Source organism: Rhinolophus hipposideros, assembly GCF_964194185.1.
Source record: "Rhinolophus hipposideros genome assembly, chromosome: 16".
In the NCBI taxonomy this organism is placed as follows: Eukaryota; Metazoa; Chordata; class Mammalia; order Chiroptera; family Rhinolophidae; genus Rhinolophus; species Rhinolophus hipposideros.
This window is the reverse complement of record NC_138062.1, coordinates 45,804,864-45,827,186: the sequence shown is the minus strand read 5'-3', so window position 1 is coordinate 45,827,186 and position 22,323 is coordinate 45,804,864. Positions and strand designations below refer to the sequence as shown.

General features: G+C 41.8%; 1 protein-coding gene and 1 long non-coding RNA gene across 10 annotated transcripts in view; one reads left to right on the top strand and one right to left on the bottom strand.

Moving 5' to 3' along the window:
• KLHL2 (kelch like family member 2) overlaps window positions 1-16,060 on the bottom strand; it is a 94,285-nt gene extending 78,225 nt beyond the window's left edge. The window contains exons 1-3 of one of the 5 annotated variants that reach the window (XM_081075787.1): window positions 15,889-16,014; window positions 14,383-14,547; window positions 4,180-4,305 (exon numbers count right to left, since the gene is read on the bottom strand). In XM_081075787.1, coding sequence (XP_080931913.1) covers window positions 4,180-4,217 — 38 coding nt within the window. In that variant the 5' untranslated portion in view covers window positions 4,218-4,305; window positions 14,383-14,547; window positions 15,889-16,014. Of the gene's footprint in view, window positions 1-4,179; window positions 4,306-14,382; window positions 14,548-15,622 lie in introns of all 5 variants that reach the window. The other 4 variants (XM_081075784.1, XM_081075788.1, XM_081075785.1 and 1 more) reach the window with 4 other exon arrangements.
• A 237-nt stretch (window positions 16,061-16,297) lies between these two features.
• Window positions 16,298-22,323, top strand: part of LOC308508693 — a 31,680-nt gene continuing 25,654 nt past the window's right edge. For all 5 annotated transcript variants that reach the window (XR_013995063.1, XR_013995064.1, XR_013995065.1 and 2 more), the window contains exons 1-2: window positions 16,298-16,516; window positions 21,103-21,255. This is a non-coding gene — a long non-coding RNA (uncharacterized lncRNA). The remainder of the gene's footprint in view (window positions 16,517-21,102; window positions 21,256-22,323) is intronic.

The window sequence follows — 22,323 nt, the reverse complement described above, 5'->3', positions numbered from 1 at the left end:
TAACTGACTTTATTATGGTAATCATTTCATAATATATACGAACATTAAATCACCCCATTGTACATTTTAAACTTATACAACGTAATATGTCAATTACATCTCAATAACCTTGGGGGGAAAGGAGATATAAAGCTATGAAGAGAAAGGTAGGCTCACTTAGTCTGCTGTTTCTCTTGCCATCTAAGCAACAAAGTACAAATAACCAAAGAAGAGCCACAACTAAAATTTTTCTCAGATGCACAACAAATAATTTAATCCTAGTAAGTGATATGGGTCCACAATGTCTAAAAGTCCTGGGGGGAAAAAACAATAAGCACTCCGCTAAGAGAGAGCTCCGGGCTCGTTTGTTTAAATTATCCTCTCAGTGTAAAAACTGCTATTATAACTGAATGACTAAATATTTATGGCTTCTGTATGATGCAGAGGTGAACATTTGCGTCGCTTCATATGATTTATCCTTACTGAATACTTTCCATTCCCAAATGTAACTTCAGGATCAAAATGATCTCCCTTCTAAAAAAATAATAGGCTGGCCCCCACTATTGGTCACTGAAATTTTTAAAACTCAAGCACAGTCTTATCCCATACCCTAGAAAACAGATGTTTTGAGTTTCATTTAAAGGCATTTTAAAGGCAAAATGCTACCTCTGACAGTTCCTTTTTCAGTCTTCTCAAAAAGCTCACAAGCTAATGTTCTCAATAAAACTTGGGTCTGGGATTTAGTCTGCTTCTTTGTCTCCTCCATCAACCCAATACAGTGTGTCGCACATAACGAGCACTCTGTAAAGATCTACTGGCTTGATTTTGAAAATGTTAGGGTTTTGAGAAATTCCTCTCCTGCCCCCCAACCCATGCTTGGGAAATGTAAAGAGCTGAATTTCCCACCAGATCTGTGTTGCGGTACTAGACCCGCCCTTTCACCACACTGCCAGTTGTTTCCCGGACACCATGAATGTTACAATGCTACTCCCTTCTCAAAACTTTCACTGAATCCCACTGACCACAGGATTAGGCCCAAAGTCACTACGCTGTTGAAACCTGCCACAATGCTCTTACTTCCTAACCTTTTCTATACAGCATGAATTCTTGATTCACTTATCCAATCGGTTAGGTTTATCCCCTCCTTAGCTCATGCAATCATCTGGACCAGGAACTGCCTTTCTTCTCCCATCTTTTGCATGAATCCTGCACCCCCACTCTCGTCAGGCCCTGCTGAAACCTCGTCTGTGGGACGGTCTGTGGGACGTTGTGGATTTCTCCCGTGAGAATACTTTTCAGCACCCACATTTTGCACACCATCTTCCATCACCTCATCCTCTTCTCTGACATCTCCTGCAGCAAGTTAGACACTTGAAGGGCATGGGCAAGTCTGATATGGTTTTGGGCTCCCACATAGCCTTTTGAGCATGCTAGCGGATTTCAAAGGAGAACGAGAACTTAACACACTGTTACAAATGCATTGTTGAATACATTGTTAAGAAATGACGCAAGGTTTTTAAACTAAATAATGTTAAGTTATTCAAGCTCATATTGGGCTGGGACACAGAGCTATATCTGGGCCTTCTGTCTAAAAAAAAAAAAAAAACTAGTTTAAAGAAAATGTCACGTTCCTTTTCTATAAACTGTATTAACTTAAACTTTACAAAACTCCTGTCCTCCCACTCCCACAACCACACCTTACACCAACTATAATTGGAATAAAAGTGACTTTTACCCCTAAAATTTCACTTCCATCAGCCAAAGGTTTATAAAAACACTCTGGTGTACAGCTGTTACCCTACCAAGTAGAGGGAGCAGCCCAAGGGCAGCGTGGTGAGAACAAGGAAGTTCTCCCTTCCCAGAAGTCACAAAACTGCTCTCAGCTACTCTTTCCTGGCAGAAGGAAGTTGATGCAAGGACAGGAAATACTAAGTGATTTTCAGCTGTAAAAGGAGTAGGCCTCTTCAGGGATCTTTTTTTTTTTTTTTTTTTTTAAGAATTACTCAAATTGTATTGTTTTCTGGCAGATAGTATTTCAGAAGAAAAGCTTTATGCCTGTTTTGAGTTTCTTTTTTATTGTATACAATGTGTTTTTCTCGTTAGACATTTCTATATTTTTTCTTTATCCTTCAAATAAAAAAATGTCACCAAAAAAAAAAAAAAAAAAAAGAATTACTCAAATTGGCTACCAGGGGTAAGAGAAAAGGGAATGACATTAAAAACAAACAAAAAAAGGTTCTGATGAACCCCAAAGAGAGTTCATTTTTTAAAAAACACTAGCAATTGCTGACTTCATTAAAACAATTCTGGCTATAGACCTGGAAGCCAGCACTCTGGCAATTCAAAGGTCATTCTTTGTTCTGAAACTCAGCATCAACTACCAGGCTGGAGACACATGAGCTCCTGACATGGTGCAACAGAAAGAACAAGAAGGTACTATTTCACAGCCACATAGTTCACACCCAAAATGAAACAAATAGGTGAAGGAAGGCTAGAGCTCAATAATCCCGGGACGGAGGCAGGGACACCACATGACCCACAGGTAAGCAGGAAAAACATCTCATCAGCTCAGAATGTCAAAGGAGCAGTGACTTAGAATCCACCCTGTCCACTCCCCTCACACACACCAGTGGCAAGCCAAGGCTACTACAACTCATGGAAGGGGGAGGAGGACATTTGAATAGGCCTGTCAAAAATCAGTGTTTCTAGACTTTTCAAAGAAAAAGAAAAGCCATGAAAGATCTCAGTCTCAAAATAACTACACTATTTTTCTCATTTTTCTTTCAGCTCCACTTAGTAGCCACGGCGTTTTACACTCTAGAAACTACAGTTGCAATGGGATTAAAAAGCTAAAACAGCACAACCAGACCTGCTGGATTATCCCAGCTGTATTTTTTTCCCAAAAACTAAATGAAAACCTATGTATTGAAAATGTTCTCAGAGCAAGACTAGGAAGCAAATCTAATATCCAATATTCAGTTTAACTTTCTCTTGTCTCCCTCTCTCCAAACTACTCACTCTCCACCTGGAAGCCAGTGTGTTCTTTTCAAAATACACATCTGATCACATCACATCCCTGCTTAAAAGCCTCCAATGGCTTCCTCCCAAGGCAACTCCTGATAAAGAGCACAATGTGTAAGGCCCGAACAACGCTGGCCCACACCTACCCACTCAGCCTCCTCTCTGGCTCTGAGCCCCCCGGCCATCTGCACCCCAGCTACCCCTCAGTTCTTCCAGTGAGGCCAGCTCCCCCCAACTATGAGACTTAAGTACTGCCATTCCCTCGCTGGAACACTGTTGTCTAATCTCTCTCATCCCTGAAGTCATTTCCTTTCCTTCCAGATCTCAGCACAGTTATTCCTATCTTCTCAGGGAAGCCTTCCCTGACCACTGTTACCTTCCTTCATAGGCCTCCTCACAGCACTTACTGCTTTGTGATTCTCTGACTGCTTCCGTCAACCATCAGCCCCATTAGGACAGCAACCACGTCTGTTCTGGCTCACCACTGTACCCCATCACCCAGCAGATAAATAGATATTGACTCTTTAATTTAATTAAAGAATAAACCTATGAGCAAACAAATGGTGGACCTAAAGGGTGGGTTTTTAGGAAGACATAGCACAGAGACGTTAAGGGAAAGTTTAAGCCATTCCCTTCTTAGCCCAAGCTTTTAAATATATGTAGAGTACTTTCACAAAGGAAATGGTGGGGAAAAAAATACATGTCTTTCACAAAGAAACCCTAGACCAGCTCTGTCCAATAGAAATATAATGCAGGTCACAATTTCTAGTAATCACATTAAAAAAAATAAGAAAAAAAAGTGAAGTAAATTTTAATAATTCTATTTAACCCAAAATATCCAATATATTATCATGTGAAAATGTAATCAATATTTCTTAAAACTTATTAATAAATATTTTACATTCTTTTTCTGTACTAAGTCTTGGAAATTCCTATGTATTTTCCATTTACAGAACATCTCAATTCACATGTGGCTGGTGGCTACCATATTGGACAAAGCAGCCTTATACCATTCACACTTCTGATAAATTATTTGCTCTCTTCTTTTAAAATACTCACAGAAAAAGCTTTTAATGTTTTCTGCATCAAACAAAACAACAGTGAGGCAAGGGGAGTATATTTACTATAAACAACTGAAAAATAAAGGAAAGAGACCCACGTATGGTAACGTAATGATACCTTCTTAATTCGTTCATGACTTTAAAAGCTTTCTTCATATGCCAAGGATTCACTGTCAGTGGGCAGTGTTTTTCAGTATTATCATCTTTTGAATCGAGAGGCTTCTGATGACCCTGCTTTGTGCATCTATACATAAAAGAAAAGAACAAAAAAAAAACACAGAAAAACACCTTATTAAAGGTAATTTAGTTCAGGCTTATAAGGCTACAAGAAATACAATGAATGCCCACTCCCTCACTCATTTAGAGGAAGTCTCACAATAATCCCAGCGTTAAGACACAATTTCAAACACTTTCTGATGGTCACTAAGATTTTAACAAAAAATCTTTTGGTCAAAGATGAACACCAAAAATTCAGTAAAAGTGATACAGCAGACATCTCCAAACAAAAATTCTGAGAAATGATCATCCCTTTTGCAAAGTAACCTGCGTAATTTTAACAATCTGTCGTAACCACACATTATTTACAAACCGAGACAGGAACAAGATAGTATTTTACAAAACTTTAGAAACTTAGAATCTGATTTGAATTTTGCTCTCTACCTGCAAGGTTATTTACCCCATATATTCTGGACCTACTCTAACAAAAGATTAATCGTGTTAGCTAAAGTTTATTGAGTATTTACTATATGGCAGCCACTGGGCTAAGTAGTTTTTACTGTCTACTTGCTTAATCTTCACAACTCTGTGAGCTAATTATATTATTAGTATCCCCATTTAACAGATGAAGAGATTAAGGCAAAAAGGTACTTGGGAAATGGTAGACTTGGGAGCCAAAAAATTAACAAATAAAATCACGGTACCATGGGGGACGGGGGTGGAATTAACTGCTAATGGACACAAGGGAATTTTTTGAGGAGATGGTTGCACAACCCTAGAACTTTACTAAAAATCACTGAAATGTACAATTATATGGGTGAACTTTATGGCATGTAAATTATACCTCAATAAAGCTATGAATTTAAAAATTGGGATAGAAAATGAAGCTTTAAAAAAAATCATATTTGTATGTATATCACACAAAGCACAACAGGCAAATATCAATCATTACGGTTGCATTTCTCTTCACATCTTTTCCTTTCTTAACCCATTTCTGAAAGGCTCATTCATTTTTAAAATATTTTCATTTATTTATTCAACAAATATTTTTAGAGTGCCAACAAAGTACCCAGCACTCTTCTAGGCACTTGGAATACATCAATAAACACAACCAAGATCCCTGTTCTCACAGACCTTGTCGTCTAGTCGGGGAACGGGAAGGGGCAATACACACAACAAATCAGTGAAGTAGGTGGCACATTAGAAAAGGGTAAGAGTGATGGAAAAAAGAGAAAGGGCAGGGTAAAGAGAGCAGTGATGTTAACTCACAGTATGAAACAGGATGATCAGGGCAGGCCCTATTGAGAATTGAGATTAGGACTAGGAGATGAGAGAAGGTCATCTTCTCCAGGAGGAAGCTACAGCTAGAGCAAAAGGCAGTACATGCCTGGTGTGTTCCGGGAACGTGAGACCCGGGCTGTGGCTGCTAGGGACAGGGGAGTGCGGATCACGCAGGACCTTGCAGGACCTCGTAAGGGCTTTGGCATTTACCCTGAGTGAAATGGGGAGGCACTGCAGAAAAATGACACGATCCAACTTAGGTTTTCCAAGGATCACTTTGGCTGCTGGTTAAGAATAGTCTATATGGGTCAAAGATGAAAGGGGGAGATCTATTTAGGAGGCTAATGCAGTAGGAGGTGACAGTCGCTCAGAGCAGGGTAGTAGCAGTGGAGGGAGGCGGGGTGATGAGAAGTGACTGGATCTATTCTAAAGATGGAGTCAATGGGATTTGTTCACAGAATGCAAGAGTTGGTCACATGTGGCCAGTCAAAGGAAGTCAGCATGACTGCACGTTTTTTGGCCTGAGCAACTGGAATGAGCACCTGTTAACTGGATGGGGAAGGCTACAAGTAGAACTGGTTTAGGGGTAGGAAGATCAAGAAAGAGCTCGGTTTTCATACGTGTTGGTTTCAAGATATCAGAGACCTCCAAGTGAAGACGTCAAAAAGATGCCATCAGATGACTGCTGGAGCCTAACACTGGAGAGTAAAATCTAGCTGCAGGCAGAAATGTGGGAATCATTGATTACACAGGTGGTACAAGAAGCCATGAAACTCGGGCACTCAAACATTAAGGTAACCGCCAACATTAACCACAGAAGGTATCTTTGCGTGTTCCCTGTGCCCTGCTCCTGGAATCAACACTAACGGAGACAGCTGATTCTTCAAGCGCTGACCAGCAACCAGCAGTCCCGCTTCCCCACCACTTGGAGTTTTTAAAGGGGCCTTGCAAATGACTTTAGTACATGGCACTGCCTCCAGTGAGTGGGTCCATAGCTGGAGGGGAGAATGGGACGGTGCACTCTACTCCCTGCGGCCTCTCGTGTGCATGCGTGTGTGTGTGTGTGTGTGTATGTATGACTTACACCTGGCCTAAGAAAAAGGACTAGTAAATCTAGAAACCAAAAGATGAAAGAACATCCAGATATGGTGGAGGGGACTGGGGAAACACTTAATGGTATAAGGCATATTCTCATAATGCCCCTTCTTAACATCCTTTCATAAAGAATACAGCAGAAAAAAAGGGAAGTTATGTAGATATATGAAACCTACACGTTTTGACCATGCAACACTGGATGTCCATATATACAGCGATTTAATAATGTTTATAGCTGCTTCTAGTTTAATAACTTAGAGTCTACAACAGAGGGAAAATATAATATTGAGGACTGGTGAACTATCATAGAAGACTTTTCAATGCTCAGAATAGAAATGAAAGCAACTATGCCCTAGAAAGAATATCATTAAGAGTCAAGAGTGTTTATGTTTGCTTAAGCAATTAGGAATTAAAACTTTCTGCATGAGAGAATTAACTTTAAGACGCTACCATACAATAATCAATGTCTATACGGGTGCTTTCTTAAAGCTATTTTCAGCTCCTGCTTTTTCTATGTATTCCAGAACCTCTGCAAAGAAAAGACTTCAGTCAAAGGTTTAAAGGAATAAGAAATAACACTGACTTTTTTTAAGTGTTCTCTGTACTGAGAGCCACTTACAAATACAGCACAGGTCTACCCAAGCCCTTTCCATAATTTTCCATTTCCTATATGGTTTTGTGTTAGATGTTCTCTCAGTCAGAAGCAAAACTGAGTAACAGAAAATTACACATCATGTCTAAAACTATAGATGTGGCAAATGAACGTACACTAGGAAGCAGCTAAGTGGGAGGTAAAGGTTTAACCTTTAAGTTATACCAGTAGGTGCAGTTACACCTTCTGTCTGCTTCTCTTTGAAGTAAAAAGCTAGCCTTTTCCAGAAAAGCTCCTCATTCTGAGAACTGCCTTCTTTGAAATATCTGAAGGACATACTTTTGCAAGGTTCTTTCACTTTTAAGTCTTCCCCCAACTCTATATTTCATAGTCTTAAAATTATCCAGTAACCTATTGTCACAAAACATACTCTAAAGTAGTTGAGGCTTCCAAGGGTTCCAAGGGATCCCAGTACACGGCTAGGCTTTGTAATGGATAATCCTAAAGTCTTCCTTCAACGAATGACTCTTCTACAAATTCCCAGTTGAGGGGAAGGGTGGCTTCTCAAACCAGGTAACTTTCTAGCTCTGCCTAAGAACACACGTCTGACGATAACTGAATTCTTGAAAAGGAAGCAAACAGACTGGGCTATCTCCTTCAAATATTCAAGACTCCATAACCAGGCAGAGGTTTAAACCTACTGCGAAAATTGTGAGAACATCTTAAAATGAGTTACACTTTCTTGAAATGTTTATCATTTGCTTGGGAATACCGATGTCTAAGGGAGGGGGACAAAAGGATCAGAATGACCCAAGTAAGTTTTTCAAACTATACTTCACCATACCTCTTCACGTGAAGATTCAGGCAAGCCCTTTTTATAGGACTGGGTGTACCAGAATGATAGCCATCTCCAGGAGTAGGGGGGAAAGGCAGCTATGTACAGTTTAAAAAAAAAAAAAGTGATGTAATATTCCCCACTACCCACTTACCTCCTACTCCAGGACAATCATCTCAGATTGTGAAAAAACACTAGAAAATACGGTTGTTTATGTTTTTAATGTTTTCTGGTGGAAACAATGCTATAATTCATGCGAATGATGCAACTTCAAAATTTAACAGGGGACCAGCCATTCTCGCATTCAGGACACAAATACTCAGCCCCTGGGTGGCCCCCATCTCTGCTCTCCCCTCTGCCTGTTCACCTCAAAAGCTGCAAGACTCCCCTGCTTGCAATGAGTCACCCACCATTAGTCACAAATTTCTGCCAAGTTCACATCAGCAGCTGTTGTTTTTCAAAGTCACCATCCATGCTGTATGGCTCTGAAGTTTCTCCATGACTTTATAATATCTCTTTTATTTGCTCTGCTGTCTTCCTAGCTAAACTTACACTCAGAGGCTGGTTATCGAACTAACATTGCCCCCATACCCAAGTCCAGGATGTCAGAAGTAGAGAGTCAACCATAACTAATATTTTAACTAATACTTGTTATGTCACTCTACAGTTTCCCAACAAAATACTCTCACATCCTTCATCTCACCCAGATATTACCGCCATATTACTTAGAGGTTGTAAAAGTCGAGGGCTCCCTCCATTGGAAACACGTCTCGGTTTATGGCAGAGTTGTGGTTTCAGTTTTTGCAATTAGCTAAAGGCAAAGAGACATGCTCTGCCAATTTTCTTCAAGTGTTTAGAATTTAAGCTTTTATGAGGTCCAGAGCCAGTAGACTGACTGCCACCTACAAAGATATAGTCATATTGCCAAATGAATACAGCTTTAAAAAAAATGTGATCATCTGCCCTACAGACATGTAAAAACTTGAATTATACCTTCAGTATGTCAAGCTTTAGAAGTGAATACAAAGCATCTTGGGAGATAAAAAAACCTCCTCTCCAGTCATAGAACACCTTACAGACAACGTCATAATAATCCCACTGAATACATCGGTATAGCACAGGTATTGCTACAAGTTATGTTCCCCATTTCTCAGAGCTGGAAAGGAAACATCTAGAAAAGCTGAAAATGCCCAATTTTACTAAAATGGAGTAGCAGTTAACAGAGCACTGAACCTGCTGGAGGACAGAGGGAGGGATTACATACCACCCTCTTCATCCTCCTAGAACTTGGCTGTGTGGCTTTTGGTTAAGTGTGTGGGGAAGCTGTAGCAGGAGGAGGTGGTTGGATGTCTGAAGTGGAGAGGTTGATGGAAGCTGGAGTATAATTGCTCTCTGATAGTAGAACAATAGAGCTGTAAAAAGCTCTGCTTCAGTTCAACTCAGCTCTCCCTCCCACCTACATGACAAACAGAGCACAATCAGGCACTTTTTGTCCCCGACAGTGACTATCACCAGGAAAGGGACCAGGATAAAACATATCTTATGCAAGATCACCCTTATTTTAAGGAATATGTTACAAACAATTAACAAAGCACTATCAGAGTAGGATACTGTCAGGCTCTAAAAAAGAAAGAAGAAGGTTGATGATCCATTTCAAACATTTTCTTGTTTTTTTATCACTCATATTTCTCACCTTTCTTTTGCCACTTTTCCTAGTTCGGCCATCACTTGGCTGGTAAAAGAAGGCAGCAATATGACTTGGCAATTCAGGTGACTGGGCTACATTTTCTAACACTTGAATGAAAAGGCATTAGAAGAGGATCAGAATCAGCTGCATGACCTGAATTGTACTCCTGCCTATGCCAAATACCAACCAAGCGACCGTGGATTAGTTACCTAGCATCTCTGGGCTTCAGACTGTTTACTTATAAACTAAGGTTTTGTTATTCCACAAATATGTCTACTATGCAATGTAACATGAAAGTCAAAGATAATAGCACCTCACCTACTTGCCTCAGGAAGCTGTACAAGCACTAAACACTGTAAGAATGTAAACAGAGTTAAGAAAAATGTTGAAGTGAGGAGCTAAACTGAATGGAGATAGAGTTTTCTGGATTTTATTGACCTTCCTCATTTTTAATTGCAACATGCAATGAAAACTATCGGCGCTACTCCAGCCGGCCACCACTGTTTATAAATCCAGTAGGTAAGCACTGCCTATGTGACCACTGCATGCCCTACACTAAGCAGGGGTGGGGGGCATAAAGAAGGCTGAGCACAGGAGCCTTCTCCAGTTCCCACTGAACCGGGGAGGCACATCTGAAACCACCGGGGAAGGGCACAAGTCAGGACACAGGTGCAAGATTACGGGCTATCGATTATAAATACTGTCAGGATGCAAAGAGAGCTGGAATCAGTTGGCGTCAACAGGGAAGGCTTTGTGAAGGAGACAGGCTTCCAAATCTTGGCGGAATTCCAAGTTGTTTCAAGTAGGGGCAGGATAGGAAAAGCCTGGAAACTCCTGGCTTGGGATAAGGCAGATTTTCAACATATAAGATATGGCCAAAATGAAACAAGGCTGTGATCACTTGGCGGAGCTATCTGGTTTCGGTAAGTCATTTGGTGTGACTGTAAGACTTGGGGCTGAGGGGAGGGGAGTGGTGCAAAATAGTAGGTGGACTGAAAGATGAGAAAACAGAACTCAATAGGAGAAAAAAAATCCAGGTATCAGGTGATGAAATCTGTTCATCAAAATACTAGCAGTCAGAATGGACACCTGAAACCAAGGCTCGACAGTTCCTGGGAGCTGGTAAGACGCAGAGGGTGATGAAAGAGAAATCAAAGACCATTCCAAGGCCTTGGGTATCCAGGACCAGAAGAATGATGATTCCACTGAATAAGTAAAGATGTTGTAAAGGGAAGTCAATTCAAGGGCAAAGATTATGAGCTGAGTTTTAGACTCGTAGGATCTGAGGTACAAGCTAGATGTTCGTCGAGAAGCTCAAAATTCGAGACTGATGCACAGATCTAGAGCCCACTCTTGAGATACAAATGGAGCCACAACTTAGTAATTAAAAGTTGATTGAAAAGAATTGGCCACGGCCTTCACCTGTGTGGAACGCTACTGCCAAGGAACAGTAATAGAAGCCACACACATAAGACCAAAAAAGTGATCAACAGAAAGAGATCAGAGTCCCAGTTTCTCCTCTACATATTGAGCTTGGGAAAGTAATTTAACCTCTGAAAAAAAGATTATCAGAGAACTACACTATAAGATAGGTTGTTGACAAGATTAAATGAAATAAAGTAATAAAATAATATAAAAAATTAAATCACATTTAGGAACCTAAAAACCAGAGGAAGAAACTAAGAAAAAGTAGTGTCATGGAAAGCAAGGCCTTGTTTTTTCAAGGCAGAATCAGTGAAAAGAACTGGTCTGAAAAATACTTTAGCAAATGCAGAGTCTGAAATGTAAGAAAAGAAAAGCGTATAACACAAGTATCTTCACCCACCAGTGACAGTAATTGTGTTATATGTTTATTTACTATCAGTTTCAACCATGCGGAAAAGGACTTTGTCTTCTGAGCTATCCCCAAAGCCTGGTCACAGAAGGCACCCAATAAACAGAAACAAAAACCTGAACTCCCTCATTATAAACAGTAAATACATTTGGGATTTGGTAGAATTCTATAGAAGAGCATCTGAAAGGCAATTAGTTTCCTCTCTCTGAATCACCTTGAACCTTCTACCTGATCTTAAGAAAGAAGTTGAACTGTTTTCATAAACACTCCTGGTGCAATTCCATCACAGCCACAGATGAGTAAATTTACAGTCACCTTCATGAAAATCCACTTACGAATATTTACTGAATGCCTACTAAGTGCATTCGATAATGTAAATTAGAAACAAGAGGTTTGCAGGTATTTAGTAGGAGGAGGAGCGATTTCCCAACCAGCATCAGAAATTTTTAAGATGACTACATAAACTACCTATTCCAGAATCCACTTCTCAAGTTCCCAAATGCACCCCAAAATCTTCCTTATAGATTACAGTTCCTTCAATACACATTGAGCCATATGTCTACTAACATTACCTTGTGGGCCATTATGGATCCTAAATATTTCAAAGGTTTTTATCACGAAGAGATTCACCTATGATCTGAGAGATGCCCAACTTACACTAAGACTTGTTAAACCAGAACCAGAGTACAGTCCAATGGGCTATCAGAGACAAATTAATATTGGGGTAACCTGTGGCAAGATTCCAAATTCACAGTAATTGCATCTCAGAATTACAAAGAACATTAAACGGTCAGACGGTCCAGTAGATCCCAAATGTCAGGTTTCGGTGAATTTTTAACTGGTCTATGACAAAATGAGAGCAATGTAGCAAGTTTTCATGAAACTAAATTTATTCCAATTAAGAGCTACCGTTAACCCGAGATTATGTTATTCTTTGAATTTGGGAAGGGGCACTAAAATGTCCCTTCTTTTACAAAAAGATGATAGTTGATCATTACTATCGATAATTACCTGGCAAAATAAAAAACTTAGCAATTCTATGTTGGACTTCATTTCTTTTTTTAATATTACAAGTCAGAAAAATGCAAGTCTGAGAACCTCTGCGCTAACCCAAGCAATCTCCTACTGCTTAAATAAATGCCTTAGAACATGCTCAACAAGATGTTTGCCAGCCTATGCTTGAACACCTCCGATGTTCAAGAGTATCCAGTGATGTGGAATCGACTGAAAAAAGACGTGGTTGCATCCAACATATGTTTGCTTAGCTTGGAGAAGGAAAGCAAAAAAAGCAAGGACTATAGAAAGCCAACTTGTGAAAGAGGAGCCATTTGGAAAAGCAAGGCCAAGAAAACTGTCCAGCAAGGGGAGGTCAAAGGATGCACTCTGTCCTATATCTCCTACCACTCTTCCCTCACCTTAAGAATGGCATAAATCCTTTTTTTAAAACTCTCACAGCTAGAATCTAAAAAAAATTCCTGAGGTCAGGGCGTATCAGTTTACATTTCCTTTTGTACCTATCAGTTCAAGGCCTGAAACGCCTTTACTAATGTACATCTAATTTTCAGTTGCACACCTTTGTGCAAATTGGATCAAAGGCACATGTCCCCAAAATACAACAGACTCTAAGTGCCACATATACTCAAGGATGCAGAAAACAATAAGCAGAAATATGAAGCCAGTGACAACTGATATAAGAATCAAAAAGGATGAGGAACATTTGGAGGCACCGAGTGAAAAAAGGAGAAGAGATCAAACCCTAATTTCAACAAGACCGTCCTGAAGAAACTAGGGAGCCTGGGCATAGTCACCTCCATTCCTCCAAGACAATGTGCTAACAGGCTGAAAGGGAGCAAGGGATTTCAGAACAATGTAAAACTGACTGTTAAAAGAGAAGCATGAGCAAAAGTACCACACAGTGCCAGGCAGAGACAGACATTGAAATATTTGCAGAATTAATGAATTAATAAACAGACACTCACACAAAGAAGATATGAGTCCCTGTCTCCAACCACATCATCCAAGGCACTTTAAGTTCACATCAAACATCTTTCTTTGACTTAAAGCTTAGGCTAAAAAATCTAACCTTCATTAAGAAAAGCTGAGCCCTCCCAATAACTTCCACTGGCCTCCATCCTAGCCCAGCTCTAGCCCAGTGAAGCCCAATGAAGCTCTTTTCCAAAGACACTGCCAGCATTTCTCAAATCCCGCACCCATGATTCAGTGCAGAAGGAAAAAACAAGTTAATGGGAGTGGAAGCAAACAGGCCAAGGAGTGGGAAGGAAGACTATTCCTGATCTACAGAAAGGTAACACTCTAATGAGCTTTGGACAAAGTTATTCCTAGATAGGCCAAATGAAAATAAAACCTATTTGTATTTATTATTAAATCTCACCAACTGTAGTGAGCCATGATTAAAAGAAGTTTTAACAATTCTCTCATCACTGCTAGCATTCCAGGCTTTCCATTACCTCTCAGCCTGTCATTGTTCCAGCACTACTGATTGAGTCTCAATACCAAACACCAAAATTATGCCAGACACCAAAATTCTGATTAGTTGATCTGTTTTAGATTCAATTTATCAATATTTGCATGCATAGATATATTTCGTCTTTAATTATTTCTGTTTAAATCACTGTCTGTCTCTAGTCCCTTTCTCCAGAGCCTTTTCCACACCTTTTTTCACCTGCATTCCAAGATCTTGTTCTTCCCTTTGCTCCAAAAAGTGAAAAGGGATTGCAGAGGACTGATATAAAGGGGGCAGGTTTGCTACAGATAACATACCTTCATGGTATATTCTATATACTGTGTGTTGTCTATGTACAGGTAGCATTTCCTGCCTTAAGTGCCTCTGAGCCTGGACAGAACTCATGTGCTGGTGCTGTGCTCACGCTGCTGAGGCAAACAATCCACCATCGTGTTTCCTAGGAGTCAGGAGCCTTCCTGAACCTGCCGAAGAACAAGACCAGATCACAAAGCCCTCAAAGCCCCAGCGATCATGAAGCAACTGAGCCCGTTTCTATCAGCCGAGGTTTGTCAATTCAAGAGTCTTATCATCTACTCCTTAGATCCCCATGACCTGTTCCACTCAAGCTAAAAATTCCACAAGGCACTTTTCGAAATTGCAGTTCCAGAATCCTATTAGCTCTCCTAAAAGGACTCGACATCAAAAAATTATTCAGCCCAAGCCTAATATCCATATTTTGGCTGGAATTCTGCCAAATAACCACAAAAAGCAAATGCGGTACAACTGCCATGAAGGGAAGCCGGCTAAATCTAAGTGAAAAATGATAAGGCTCCATGAATAAGCTCCTATGAAAAGGTACACCATTCTTCAGAGTGAGGTTGGTCTGCGTTTTGAAAAGTCAGATTCAAAGGGCTCTTCTTCCTTCATCAGGTTAAACTAAGGAAAGCACATCAAAATTGAAAATTTCAGAACTCCTGGGGATTTATAGACCACTTTTATCAAAATGGTTTTTTTTTTTTTTTAGAAAACCTTGCCTGAATAATTTAATATCTTCACTATCTCCCACATAATTGTTCAGCTGTTCTTATTGCTAAAAAAGTCATTTTGTTGCAGGTGATCTTGAATGGATCCGGGTACCCAGGAAAAAGACACCTGTGCCTGGCAGGTCGCGCTACACTACTAATTTGCCCCGGGTACCAAGGAAACAGAAGATGCTCTGATTTCTGGATAGAATTTTCTGCAGTGCCAGGTAAAAGAGGTCACAGGCCCTGAACAGCCGGGGCTCCTGGAGAGTGATGTAAAAGCTCCTCGGGTATTAATTTTGCTAGAAATTCGGAGATGCCAGCAACCTCAGGACCATTCCTGGAGACGCCGGGCGTCTGGTACTTTTCAGTTGCCTTGTTTTCCACGGAATCCCGGGCATCGTATTTCCATCCCTTCGAAAAGGGGTCGGTGACACGGGCACGAGCAGCCCGTGCCTCGCAGGGAGGCGTTCACAGGACCGGCCGAGTCCCCGCGCACCCCCCCCCCGCCCCCCGTCCCGAGCCTTCTACTCGCCTGGGGGCGGCAAGACCCTTCCCCGGACATCCTGGGCAGCGCCCTAAGTCCCCCGCCGGGCCCGGCTGAGTGGCCGTCGCGTCCTCCCCGGGACTGCGGGAACCGCGCCTCGTCCCGCCCCGCGGCTCCCACCTCTCACCTCCCCCAGCGCCCGCTCCCCGGCCGCTCCGGGCGTCCAACGCCGCCGGGCACCGGGCGACCGTCGCCGAGCAGCGGCCGGCGACACGCACCGCGGCGGCGCGCCCAGCGCTAACGCGGAGGCTCACCCGGGCGGCAGCGGCGGCGTCTCCATGGTGGCTCCGGTCGGGCTTCAGCACGCGATCCCCGCCCGCCGCCGCCAGCACCATGCCAGCCGCGGACGCCGGCACCGCCCGCCCGCCGCGCCGCGTCCCATCCGCCCCCGAGGGGGCGCCGCTCGCCTCACCGCGCGCCGCCACCTGCGGCCGCGGCCCCCGCAGCCATGGCCCGCCGGGCCTCCCGCGCTGCGTCCGACTGCGCGCCCCCCGCGCTCGCCCGGGTGCGGGGCAGGGGCGGCGGCGGGACGGGCGGGCTCGCGGGCTCGGCACTTCCGGGTTCGGCCCCGCCGGCGCGACGCGGTGACGGGACGGCGGTGCGGCTCCCGCGGCGGCCGAGGACCCCTCCCCCGGCGCCTCCCCTTCCTCCGGCTGCGGCGGGGCGGGCGGGGCGCGCGGGGCGGGACGGGCGACCCCGCCGCCCGCTGGGGACTCTGCGGTCACCCGGGCGGGGCCGCGAGCAGAGGAGAGGCGGGTGTTGTGGGTCCGGGAAAAGGGCGCCCGAAAGCACCGCGTACCAGCGCTCGGTCTGCACTGATCGCTGCGCCTCCCAGGCGTGTCCGCCTTATTCTCGTGACCTGAGCCCAGGGAGAGGGGAAAGGTAAGCGGACCCACCCAGGGGCTTTGCAAATGCTGACACGGCGGCAGGCAGGAAAGCGCTTTGCCTGTCTCGTCCCAAGCAAGAGGGTGGGCCTCCCTCCTCGGTGTATGACCCATGCGAGTGAAGAGGACCCCTGCTCGGCACGGTGTGGGGGCCCCACACACGCTGGAGAGCAGAACCAGGTCTGCGAGTGTGGAGCTGTCCGCCTAGACCGATGAGAGAGACGGGGAAGGAACGCAGAGTGGGGAGGTGAGAGGCTATTTTAGGAGTGATGGGGAAGGCCTCTCAAAAGATGTTATTTAAACAGAGATGGGATAAAATGAATCTTGAGTAATGCAAAGAGTACTCAGGGCAGAGGGAAGAGCGGTGCAAGAGACTCCTCTGCAAAATCTTTGCCTGGCTTGTTAAGGAACGGGAAGGAGACCAGTGTAGCAGGTGGTACCTACATATGTGCCCGCTGGACAGCAGGAGCATCTGGGAACTTGTTAGCAACGCGAATTCTGGAAGCCCACGTCAGCTCCACTGAAGCAGAAACTCCTGCGAGTGGGCCAGGCAGTCTATGCTGTGTGTAACAAGCCCGCCAGATAATGTTGGTGGCCGCTAAGGTTGGAGAACCTCTGGTGTTACTCAAGCAGAGCGAAGACAGGAGACAATGGAAGGAGATGGTGTGAGTGGGGGTGGAGGGTTATAGTGATAAATCACATAGGCCTTGTAGGCCATGGTAAAGGACTTGGCTCTTACTGGAAAGTTGTGAGCAGCTTGATCTGATAATTAAAAGAACAACTTTGCTGCAACTTGTTTTAAAATACTCCAAAAAAAACAGGAAGGGTAAATAAAGAACAGAAGAGAGAAGATGGGCAAAATGTTAATTTTTGAGGCTGAGTGATGGATACATGGGGGTAATTATCATTTATGTGCGTGTATATGTGTGTGTTTTAAAAGGTTCACAAGTTAGTTGTTTTTGTTTTTGCTTGTTTTTTTTAATTACTGGTTGCTACATGAGCAATATATGTAGGGAAGCAAGAAAGCAAGCAAGGAGATTAGCCTAGCTGGGATGAAAAATAAGGATGGCCTGGACTAAAGTCAATGATGGAGAGAAATGGTCACATTTTTATTCTATTTAAAAGATGAAGCACCCAGGAATTTCTAATAGAGTAGATATGAGTACAAGAGAAAGAGCAGTCAGAAATGATCCCAAGGGCTTTTCGTCTAGGCTCTTGGGAAAGTGGAATTGACATTTACTGAGATTAAGAAGACAGAGAAGAAACAGATTTGGTCGGGGGAGGGGAGTATTTGTAAACTGATTTAAACATGGTAAGTTTAAGGTGCCTGCTAAACATCTATGTGAAGATAGGTGTGGACAAATATATATACGAGGTGGAACAATTAAGTTCACAAACTCATCCAAGAAAAAGTGCTACATACCTCATTGTTGAATATCACTGCAGTCACATTTGAAGTATTCCTCTTGGGAAGCTATGCACTGATGCCAGCGCCTAGTCCACCCTTCGAAGCCATTTTGCAACTCTTTTTCTGGAATGGCCACCAGAGCTGTCATCGTATTACCCTTGATGTCCTGAATGGCATCAAAATGTTTTCCTTTCAGTATTTCCTTTATAAAGAAATACTGGTTAAAAAAAGAAGTCATTGGAGGCCAGATCAGGTGAGTAGGGAGGGTGTTACAATACAGTTATTTGTTTACTGACTAAAAACCCTTTGCAGACCTTGCGGTGTGAGCTGGTGCATTGTTGACTCGAGAGCCATGAATTCTGGGGGAAAAGTTCAAGTCGCCTAACTTTTTCATGCAGCCTTTTCAGCACTTTCAAATAGTAAATTTGGTTAACTATTTGTCCAGTTGCTACAAATTCATAATGAATAATCCCTCTGATATAAAAAAAAAAGGTTAGCAACATTATTGCAACAAGTTCACGAACTTAATTTTCAGACCTCCTGTGTGTGTGTGTATACATAGATACATATATATACATATGTATATGTATCTGGGGTAGACTGAAATGTGGAGGTTGTCAGTATGTAGATGATATTTAGAATCATGGGACTGATTGAGATCGACTAGATAATGTAACTAGAGAAAAGGAGAACCAAGAAGCGAGCCCTAGGGCACTCCAACATTAAAACAGTAAGATGAGGAGGATTCAGCAAAGGAAACAGAGACCAGGAGCAGCCAGTATGTTTGGAGGACCAGAAGAAATATCTTCATAGCCTAGTGAAGAGTTCCAGGAAAAGGCAATACCTTAGTATTTCTTAGCATGAGCTAACCTCTCTAATAATTTGGTGGCATTATTGATCCACCATGAGTAGGACACACATGATGAGTTATTCCTCTAGTGTTAGTGATGGTTTTGATCAGATCCATAATAAAATTGCCTACTTTATAAAATCATTGTAAGCATTAGATGAAATAATCTATGCAAAGCATATAGCACTAAATATAAAATGGAAACAATAAATGTTAGTCACTATTATTATTTCTACGTATTTCCACGACCAGCAATTATACCTGACTCAGCTAAGCATTGAGGTTAAATGCTAGACCCAAGAGATACACACTAACTTAGGTTTGATCAAACCTTTGGCCTGACTTCCTTCTTCTGTATGCAAGCTGAGTGAGCAAGGCTGTTTAATCAACCATTTCAGGAGCTCCTTCAGAAAAAAAAAAATCTATTGCTTTTGTATCTTCCCACCCACAATAGTATTATATGTACCAGTAAATACTAAAAAAATAAGAATGTTTCAGTCTTACAAGTAGGCACACAACTCCAAACCATAGCCCCTTTCACATCCTCCCTTGATTAGTTTTATCTGTCACAATTCTCTGCTTCTTAAGGGATCTAGGCCATTTAGCATGCTAAATATCTACCCAAACCTTTTTCACAACCATCCCTAAATTTGTAGGCTCGTCTGAGAAAGAGCACCTTTTACCCACATATAGCTCAACCTTGCTAAGAGTTAAATATCAGCCAACAAACTCTAGTTTCTAGTATGTTGACCATCAGGTAGATTTGAAGACAATTCCTAATCCAAGTCTCTACCCTGGACCCCATTCCCTTCAGAGAACAGAAAGAGCTGAGCCCACAACTCAGCATCTCATCTAAGATGCTTGAAGCAAGTTGAAAATGTTAATTAATCTACACTGAGCCTTTGTTGGTTTTTTTGAAAAGATGGTGACGGAATCCTTGGCTTTCCAATATAAGCAGACCTGCCTGAGATCCATAGCAATTTATGAGGCCAAAGTTTCCATTTTCATCTTTGTTTGAGCCAAGTAACTTCACAGAACTGGTCCTTGGCCAAATGCAACCTCAACACTTAACCCTGTTTTACCATTCACAAGAACAGTAAACAAAGATACTTGACAGGATGAACACAAATCCATCCGTGGGGAAAAGTCTTTTCACAAATCTTCTTTGTATGTCAGTTTCACCATTTTTTCAAGTAAAGGACACAAAAGATTAAGAGTAGCTACCCAAGGCCACCAAGGACTTCTGGTTTCCATTTCCCTTGGCATAAAAGCTGATTGGACATTTAGAGGCATTTGCCTTCTTCCTGCTCATGGTATTCACTCCACCCACCTGATTATTCTTTAGATGAGCTTTTTTCACTGCCCACTGAGGAGAAAGATCTTAACAAAAGTCCGTCCATTTGTTACACTGTTGAAATAGAACATTCCCTTAGCCATATTAGTAAGCGTAACCTAGAGCTATTGTAAGAAGCCAGAAAGTCATTTGTAAAGAAGATGGAATCACACAGAGCAACAAGTCCATGACAGTAGCTGGTGGCAAAAAATTACTTAGATTGAGTTGAAATCAGATGTTGCAGTAAAACTGCGTGACATAACATGACATGACAGGCACAAACACATCACATGGCCAGAATCTGGGAACTGAGAATTGCTCCTAAAAAGAAGATTTAATTTCACCAAAGAATCTAAAACTGTAACAGCCTGTTTTATAATTCCTTTCGGCATAAAGATAGCAAGTATGAAAAGCATCACTCATTCAAAAATAGGGTATAAAAGAAGATGGAGGCCTTCTAAAAAGTCTTATTTTCTACCCTAAAGAGTTAGTCTAGAGCAGCCAGTTGGCTCAGTTGGTTAGAGGGCAGTGCTCATAACACCAAGTTTGCTGATTCGATTCCTACTTGGGCCAGTGAGCTGCACCCTCCACAACTAGAGTGAAAACAACGACTTGACTTAGAGCTGATAGGTCCTGGAAAAACACACTGTTCCCCAATATTCCCCAGTGAAAAAAAAATTTTTAATTAAGTCTAAAATGCATTCCTTGATTTTCTAGTTTTAATTTAGGGTTTTTCACTTTTATTCTTTTGGTTTGGAAGCAGCTTAGTGTACATAACATGAAGCATTTCAAAGTATTCTTGTGAGATTTTGCTATTGAGCAAATGGATTTGTCAGTACATTCTGGCATTTGTTACAAGCATTGTGGTGTTAAATGGGGAGTAACGTGAGTCTTTGCTCCAGACCAATAGAAAATCTTTCATTGAAGGAGTCCTTAATTTCTATGAGTTCAGTTTACTACACAAATGCTTACTCCTTGTATTTTGTCTTTGAGGTACCCACCTTATTTCTAGCACAGCACAGCTGCCCATTATCCTATATCGGAGGTTCCTAGAGAAATGAAAGAAAATTGCCAAGTTTAATTGGAAATCTGTTGGAATTGGTACAGGAAGAATCCAAAAATAGACTTCACACTCATGTATATCAGGTAAGCAGTTTCTCTGTGCTTTTTTAAGAAAAGGAAATTTACTTCATCTATTTTTACTTGTATATAGTTATATGGTGTCTATTTATATAGTCTGGTGATGTAATAGCTCATTATAGAATTACCTAGGACTAAACATCTTTCTACACTGTCAGCAGTGCTGGGGGAAGAAAAAGCAAGTAAAAATTATTGATGAATTATTAGCTTGTCGTCATTCATCTCAAGTTATGCACACATACACACAAACTTCTACCCACAGCTTTGCTTTGTCCATCTCAGCTATTAATAGCATGACCTCTAAGCAAAATTGTGAATTTTTTTTTTTTTTTGGCATTCTTACTTTCCCCAGTCAGTTCCCTGTTTTCCTTCTGGCGTCAATATAGAGGTGTGATACCACTTCTAACCTTTACCTAATCTGTAGGTCTTCAGTGTTCTTTCTTCATCCCTAATCAAGCTTAGAAATTATCTAGTATTAGTTAACAGAATGATTAGTGGATTATACTCTAATATAATGCTTCAACATACTGGAGTAACTTCCTGCTAGTATTATTGTATCCAAATAATATCTTTATACCTTATACCCTATTCTCCTTCTTCCTAGAATGTATTCCAATGCCTTGCATATTATTTCATGGCAACATTTTTGGTGACAAAGGTAATGTTAAAATGTGTCTTCTTCATTAATATAAGTATTAGTGGATAACACTGTGAAAAGAATGATTACTATAATAAAGGGCAATGCTGAGAGAGGAGATGAAAAATATTCTTCTTAAACTCTAGACCTTTTGAAACTAAACCTCTGGAAGTTTGTATTATTTGTTCAAATTGTTCACATGGTAATGTGAAAAGATAAGTCTTGAATGTCCACATAAATTCTAAAATTTGAGCTCAGCCCAAGTCTTGGAATTATTTTTGCAACTGAGGATCTTTTGCCAAGAAATCCTTTCTGGTTCTTAATCTGGTACTAGTCAGCTTCTGGATGCAGAGAAGCATGTTTAATGCAGGTATAAGTGGTTAGTCAATTCCTCAGGCATCCATATTTTTTCACTTTCCTTGTTAAGATCTTGGTAA